Below are 6,826 nucleotides of genomic sequence, written 5' to 3' on the forward strand. Positions count from 1 at the left end.
ATTGCTCATCTTCAGTTAATACAGTTTAGGAGTGATTTAAAACAAGCTTTTCAGACATGATGGTCTATTCATACATAAATGAGATGCTATAATGCTATAGGGCACAAACTGCATCCAACTAGGGCTGATTTACATCAGAAATAAATATTGGAATAAACATGGGTCCGGCATGGATGTGATTAACAGCAGCAATAACTGCAGAATCAAAAACAGTTCGGTGGGGTTACAGGAATAGGGTGGAGGCATGAGCTTAAGTAGGGTGTTCTTTCCAAGGGCCGGTGCAGACTCAATGGGCCGAATGGCCTCCTGCACTGTAACTTCTATGATATGATGATAAGGTGGAGTTGAACTCGTGTCTCTAGCCCACTGTGCCACCCCACATCTGTGGACACTAAGTGGCAATTTAGTATAGCCGATCCACTTAACCTGCACATCTTTGGATTGTGGGAGCAAACCAGAGCACATAGAGGAAACGCACACAGACATGGGGAGAAAGTGTAAACAGTCTCCCAAGGCCGGAATTGAACTTGAGCCTCTGGTGCTGTGCCACCGAAGTACTTCACTCAGCCACCCCACATTTTGAGTTTACATTTGACTGGAGCTATTGGATTCTGCTGTCGTGTTGGAAAACTTTAGGGCATTTGAAATTCTCCACCAATTCCTACTCCATCTTTCTGATGGATAATGAATGGTCTGTGCACATTCCCCCCCAATATCCACATCACAGCAAAAAAGATCACGAATCACTAATTAGGATTTTCGATGGGGCTGTATTTACCCAGCATTCCCGCGGTAGTGAATGTCCCCCATTCACATCAGAGGAATATGCTGCGCAGGCGCAGTAGTGACCAGTATGGGAGCATGCGCAGTGCGAGTAATGGCGACGAGGAGAGTCGCTCATTTGTCGTCTCTGCAGTGGGAAGGATGCGGAAACTCTGACGGAACGATGGAGCCGGATCTGGAGAGGGAGGGTTTCTAAACACCTGGTGAGGGCCTCAAATCCAGAATCAGACTCTGCAAGTCCTGCGATTCCAGCTCCGGGTCTTTATTTCCCCCAGACCGGGACAACACAAAATCAATGCCCCGCTCTCGGGCTGCGCCTGTTACTCGCCGCCCAGAGGAGTCTTTGGACCATATATTTATATTCAGTGAGAGGTCGCAGTCTCCGTCTCGTTACCTGAAGGAATTGCTTCGCCATTTGGTTTGCACTACAACTCCACACTCCCAATCACTGCCCAGTGTGGAGGGGGCTGGGTAAGTCAGAGGATCGGCTCCTGGACCTGCTCTTGGGCCTGGCTAAAGCAGCAGCCTGTAGATCGGCAGGGGGTAACTCCAGCTGTCGGCCCCTCTTCTGTGGTCTTGTCAATCCCCGGTAGTCCTGGAGAGGGAGGGTGCGGTGTCCACCGGAACACTTGAGACCTTCCACACTGGTGGCCACCTCAGGGTGCAGAATGTCCCATAGACACTGGGAACGACATTCTGGTGTAGTTGAGAAGGAGGTTTGATTGGACCACAAGTTTGGGGAAACAAGAGAAAAACCCCATAGAAACTGGAATTGTCTGTTCTGATTTTCTATCCTGTACTAATGGTAATACTGACACTGTCAATGTCTTTTACAAGGTACAAGAGGACGTTGATTTGCAGATGGGGAACTCAGACCAAACATCACATCAAGATCTGACAGAGTCACTTAATTCATCAGGACCTGAATATCATCGGTCCTTGAATGTGGAAGGAGAAATTTTTGTTGGTTCTGTCAGTGGGAAAAAATTTCAAACATCAGTGTGACTGGAAAAGCATCGAGACCCACACAACACACACCCGAGTGAGAGTGTTCCAGTGAACTGACTGTGGAAAGACTTTAACCAGTTACACAGCCTGAAAAAACAGCACATCATTCATAACGGGGAGAAACTGTACACGTGTTCTGTGTGTGGACGAGGCTTCAATTGATCATCCAGTCTGGAGAGACACCAGGACTCGTACACAATGGAGAAACCGTGGAAATGTGGGGATTGTGGGAAGGGATTCAATTACCCATCCCTGCTGGAAATGCATCGACGCAGTCATACTGGAGAGAGGCCATTCACCTGCTCTGTGTGTGGTAAGGGATTCATTCAGTCATCCCACCTGCTGACACATCAGCAAGTTCACATTGATGAGAGGCTGTTTAACCAGTCAGACTGTGATAACTCTAAAAGCTCCGAGGACCTGGTCAAGCACCAGGTTGTTCGCACTGAGAGACAGTTCAGCTGCTCTCACTGTGGGAAGCTATTCAAACGATCACAGAATCTCATTGAACACGAACGCACTCACACTGGGGAGAGACCATTCACCTGCTCTGTGTGTGGGAAAGGATTCACACGATCATCCCACCTCGCTACTCACAGACTGGTTCACAGTGATAACAGACCTTTCAAATGTACTGAATGCGAGAAGAGTTATAAAACCACAAGTGATCTGCTGATACACCAGCGGGTTCACAACGAGGAGAGGCCGTTCAGATGTACAGTGTGTGGGAAGGGATTTACTCAGTTATCTGGCCTCCAGAAACACCAGCGAGTTCACACTGGGGAGAGGTCATTCACCTGCTCCTTATGTGGAAAGGGATTCATTTATTTAACCAGCCTCCGATCACACCAACTTGTTCACTCGGATAAGAAACCTTTCAAATGTTCTGAATGTGAGAAGAGCTTTAAAACCACAAGTGTTCTGCTGAGACATCAGCGAGTTCACACTGGGGAGAGGCCGTTCACCTGCTCTGACTGTGGGAAGGGATTCACGCGCTCATCCCACCTGCTGACACATCAGCACACGCACACCGGGGAGAGACCGTTCACCTTCTCTGAGTGTGAGAAGGGATTTACTCGCACAGCTCATCTGACACAGCAACAGGTTGATAAATGTCTGCAGGGTTTGGATTCTGCTGTTCTTGCTGCTGTTAATCACATCCAGCACTGAACCATGTTCATTCAGACTTGGAGTTTGTTTTTGCTGATGTTAATAATCCCTATAACTGGGCTGGAGTTTAATCTTCTGAATATATGTCAAGTGAATTAATATTGTTTCAGACACACTTTTGAAACCTTCATTTCACCAGGATAAGAAGAGATTAATTGGTGTCCTGTTACTGGCTGCTGCATTTTTGTGACCTTTCCTCCTTTCTAACTTGAGAATATTTCAGTTCTTGCACCTTCAGTTACTCTCACAACCGTGTCCCAGCTCCCCATCACTTCCCGTGTGTCTGTCATAGCTTTGGCATCCAGGGGAAGTATTGGTAACAAACCCAGGATCACTAAACACAAAACCCAGTCATTTGTACTGGGGATCTGGTCAAGCACCAGGTTGTTCGCACTGAGGGGCAGTTAAGTTGTTCTCACTGTGGGAAGCTGTTTAAACGATCACAGAATCTCATTGAACATGAACGCACTCACACTGGGAGGAGTCACATGAAGGTGGTCAGTACAAATGATACAAGGACATCCAAAAAAAGGATCCTTACAAACTTCTGCTCTGCGGACCACCTAGAATCATATCAAATCTCTGGGAAAAGACTGCAGTCGACCAGCCATGTGGAGGCAGCACTGAAATTAGTTCAGTTTGTTTCAATTTGTACTGATGTGCTTGTCTCCCAATCACTGAGGACAGTGATGTTTGTGGAGCCTCCTCCTCCTGTGATTTGTTTAATTATTCACCACCATGGAGATGTAGCAGGACTGCAGCTTTGATCTGAACTGCTGTGTGTGAGATCGCTTAACCCTGCCAAGAGCATGCTGCTTCTGCTGTTTAACACGTTTATAGTCTCCTGTTATAGGGTCACCAGATTGGAATCTGTTTCAGGGAAACCTGGTGCTGCTCCTGACATGTTCTCCTCCACTCCATGTTGAACCAGGGTTGGTCCCTTGGCTTGATGGTAATGGTAGAGTGAGGGATATGCTGGCCTATGAGCTTACAGATTGTGTTTAAGTATTGTGCTGCTGGTGGCTCACAGTGCCTCCTGGATGCCCAGTTTTGATCTAGATCTGTCCTGAATCTATCCCATTTAGCACAGTGATGGACAGGACAATGGAGGCTATATTTTATATTCCAGCCCTCTTACAGAAAAGCCTTCCTAATTACTTGCCGTTCCTGCTTGTTACCTTTCTGGGATTATTTTAGGACACCCAGTCCACTCTGTCCAGCAGCATTCTGCACTCTCTCCATTTAAATAATGTTCTGGTTTTTCTATTGCTGTCAAATGGGCATCCTCACATTTTCCCACATTTACTCCATCTGCTAAAGTTAATGTCCACTCACTTGAACATATCTGACCCTTTTCAGACTCTTTGTATCCTCCTTAAACAACTTGCCTTCCTACCTATCCCTGTATCAACAAGTTTGGCACAAACACAGTTGGTTCTTTCATTCACATCATTGATATAGGTTGGAAATAGTTGAGGCCCCGGCACTGATCCCTGCAACACTCCATTAGGTACAGTTTGCTAACCTGAAAATAGACAAGGATGCGCAGTGGTCCCAATATAATCATGGACAGATGAATCAGCGACAGGTAGGTTGGTGAGGATGAGGTCGAGTGTGTTTATCCTTCTTGGTTCCCTCACTACCTGCCGCATGCCCAGCCCAGCAGCGAGAGCTCCTTCAGGACTCAGACAGCTCAGTGGTGGTACCAAGCGAGTCTTGGTGATGGGCATTCCCCCACCCACAGTACCTTGAATGCCCACCCCATCCCTCCCCCCACCTCCTCAGTGCTTATTCCAAGTAATGTTCAACCTGGAGGAGTATTGATTCGGTGGCTGAAGGAGGGCAGTAATCGGCATGAGATTTCCTTGCCCATGTTTGACCCGACACCATGAGATTTCTTGGGGCTCAGCATCAATGTTGAGGACACCCAGGACCATCTCTCACACTGTATACGTCCGCGCTGCTATCTCTACTCTGGTCTGACCTACTGGTGGGACAGGACATTTTGACAGGAAGAATAAAAGAGAAGCACATTATCTAAATGGTGAGAGAGTACAGAGCTCTTCAGTTGCAGAGGAACCTGGGTATCACAGAATCTACGGCATGGAGACAGGACCTTCGGCCCAAACTGGTCCATGCAAGTCCATCTAAGCTAACCCCATTTGGCCCATATCCCTCTAAATCTTCCTGATCCATGTATACACCTTTTCAATGTTGTCAATGTCCCTGCCTCAACCACTTCCTCCGGTAGCGGATTCCACATACGTACCACCCTATTAAAAAGTTGCTCCTCAGATTCCCATTAATTCTTTCCCCTCTTAACTTAAAGCTATGCCCTCTAGTTCTCGATTCCCCAACCCTGAGAAAATGACTGTGCATTCACCCTGTCCATGCCTCTCATGATCTTATACACCTCTATGAGATCACCCCTCAGTCTCCTACGCTTCAAAGAAAAAGGTCCTGGCCTGTCCAATCCCTCCCTATAACTCAGTCCCTTGAGTCCTGGCAACATCCTTGTAAATCTCTTCTTCACTCTCTCCAGTTTAATAACATCTTTCCCATAGCAAAGCAGCCAAAACTGAACACAATACTCCAGGTGCGACCTCACCAACGTCCTGTACAACTGCAACATAACTTCCCAACTTCTATACTCAGTGCCCTGACTGATGAAGGCCAAAAGCCTTCTTCACTGCCCTATCTACCTGTGACTCCACCTTTAGAGAACCGTGCACCTGAACTCCAAGATCCCTCTGTTCCATGATACTCCCTCAGGCCCTACCATTCACTGTGAAAGTCCTACCTTGATTTGACTTTCCGAAATGCAACTCCTCACACTTACTGTATTGAACTCCATTTGCCATTTCTCGGCCCACTTCCCCAGCTGATCAAGATCCTGCTGCAATTTCTGATAATCTTCCTCACTGTCTACAATATCACCTATTTTAGTGTCTTCTGCAAACTTACTGATCATGCCTTGTACATTCTCATCCAAATCATTGATATAGATAAGCAGATACAGCTTAATTGGGAAAGCTAACAGAATGTTGCCCTTTATTGTGAGGAGAAAGTTGATTACATAAATAGGGAGGTTGTGCTTCAGTTATCCAGAGCACGAGTGGGACGATAGCTCCAATACCGAGTATGGTATTGGTCTCCTTATTTAAGGAAGGATGGAAGGGTGTTGGAGGCAGTTCAGAGGTTTACCAGACTAATACCAGGACTGGGTGGGTTGTCTTCTCAGGAAAGATTGGGATTGTATCCCCTGGGGTTTAGAAGAGTAAGAGGCAACTTGATTGAAACATACAAGATCCTGAAGGGTATTGACAGGGTGGGTGTGGAGAGGATACATCCTGTTGTTGGAGAATCCAGAACTAGGGGTCACAGTTTAAAAATAAACTGTCACTCATTTAAAAGGGAGATGAGGAGATTTTTTTTTCTCTCTGAGGATCGTGCGTCTCTTCCTCAAAGGGCTGTGGAAGCCGAGTCTGCGAATATTTCTAAGGCAGATTTTTGGATTCTTGGTCAGTAAGGTGGTGATAGGTTATCGGGGGCTGTGGGGAGGTAAGCAGGATGCAGGTTTGAGGTTACTATCAGATCAGCCACAAGCTGATTCAAGGAGCAGACACTAGGGGCTGAGTGGTCTGTTCCTGCTCCTTGTTTGAATGAGACATCGGCAATAAGGTGTGATCCACTGAGTATGACCATGTCAGCTTGTTACTGACTGGACTGTGGAGCTGTAGGCAAAGCCATGTTTAATAATTAATTTTAGTTTATGTGTAATGGTCAGGTAATTGAATCATGGAATCTCTACAGTGCAGGAGGCCATTCGGCCCATTGAGTCTGCACTGACACTTGGGACGAGCGC

The 6,826-nt window shown here is 46.8% G+C and overlaps 1 protein-coding gene across 2 annotated transcripts; it reads left to right on the forward strand.

The window, feature by feature from the left end:
• The first annotated feature begins 841 nt into the window (after nt 1–841).
• Nucleotides 842–3,130, forward strand: LOC140418605 (uncharacterized). Of its 2 annotated transcripts, none has more exons than XM_072502135.1 (2): nt 842–986; nt 1,621–3,130. In XM_072502135.1, the coding sequence occupies exon 2, from the start codon at nt 1,990–1,992 to the stop codon at nt 2,959–2,961; it is 972 nt and encodes a 323-aa protein (XP_072358236.1). In that variant the 5' UTR covers nt 842–986; nt 1,621–1,989; the 3' UTR covers nt 2,962–3,130. The 2 variants fall into 2 exon arrangements, with proteins under 2 accessions (XP_072358236.1, XP_072358237.1); XM_072502136.1 differs by lacking the exon at nt 842–986 and adding an exon at nt 1,193–1,254.
• The last annotated feature ends 3,696 nt before the right edge of the window (nt 3,131–6,826 follow it).

The sequence above is a fragment of the Scyliorhinus torazame genome, chromosome 5, assembly GCF_047496885.1.
Source record: "Scyliorhinus torazame isolate Kashiwa2021f chromosome 5, sScyTor2.1, whole genome shotgun sequence".
NCBI lineage: Eukaryota > Metazoa > Chordata > Chondrichthyes > Carcharhiniformes > Scyliorhinidae > Scyliorhinus > Scyliorhinus torazame.